Here is a 731-nt window from a genome sequence, read left to right as displayed (position 1 = left end):
GCACCTTTATGCATACCCATACTGTAGCGTTAAAATATCTTCGTTGTGTGTAAAGGCAAAAGTCATGAGGTTGCTGCTGCTGTAAACTCTAGAAAATGGTGATTTTTCTCACACACGCACGCACTTACTGCGCAGATTGACACCTTGCAGCAAACTAACCACTGGTGGTGCAGCTGGGATGTTGATAAATGCTTTCAGGACTGTCTTGTGACATATGAAGATGTCTAAATAGTTCATGAATACCTTTTTCTTTTTTGAAAAACTATAGGGAGGTGGACATCAAAGAAAACATTAACTATGGGTAAGCAGGTCTTTGATTCCAGTACTGTTGCAACTGTAAGAAAATATTCCCTTTCCTTTCTCCATTGTACTTCTTAAAACTTCCTAGGCCACAGACCGCTGTCCCGTCAGGTGTGGTGGGCAGTTTAGTAACCAAAGGGACATATTTGATTTTTTGGGTGATACCAATTATTTGCCTAAGGATTTAAGCACTGAATTATCTAAATGCACAGCAGTGATGTGTGTTTAAATGAATAAAAAGTCCACAAATGTTACAGGAAGGGAACGAGGAGATTTGGATTTGAGGTTGGGTTGAAAAGTAAAGAGTTTCCTTTTTGGTGTAGCTAGAGATTTTTTTGTGTCTCTTTGAACACCTGATGTCAGCAAATCCAGACCGTTGTCTGGTTGGCATCAGGAGTTTGTTGCTGAATTAAGCATCAGTATTCAAGGTT

At 39.7% G+C, this 731-nt stretch overlaps 1 protein-coding gene across 1 annotated transcript in view; it reads left to right on the top strand.

The window, feature by feature from the left end:
- ZC3H18 (zinc finger CCCH-type containing 18) overlaps positions 1-731 on the top strand; it is a gene marked incomplete at its 5' end in the record, with an annotated part of 41,681 nt that overhangs the window by 10,041 nt on the left and 30,909 nt on the right. Inside the window, 1 exon segment of the mRNA XM_009318872.1 lies at positions 269-301. Coding sequence (XP_009317147.1) covers positions 269-301 — 33 coding nt within the window.

The sequence above is a fragment of the Pygoscelis adeliae genome, unplaced genomic scaffold, assembly GCF_000699105.1.
Source record: "Pygoscelis adeliae isolate BGI_AS28 unplaced genomic scaffold, ASM69910v1 Scaffold682, whole genome shotgun sequence".
Taxonomy (NCBI): domain Eukaryota; kingdom Metazoa; phylum Chordata; class Aves; order Sphenisciformes; family Spheniscidae; genus Pygoscelis; species Pygoscelis adeliae.
This window is presented reverse-complemented; position numbering and strand designations above follow the sequence as displayed.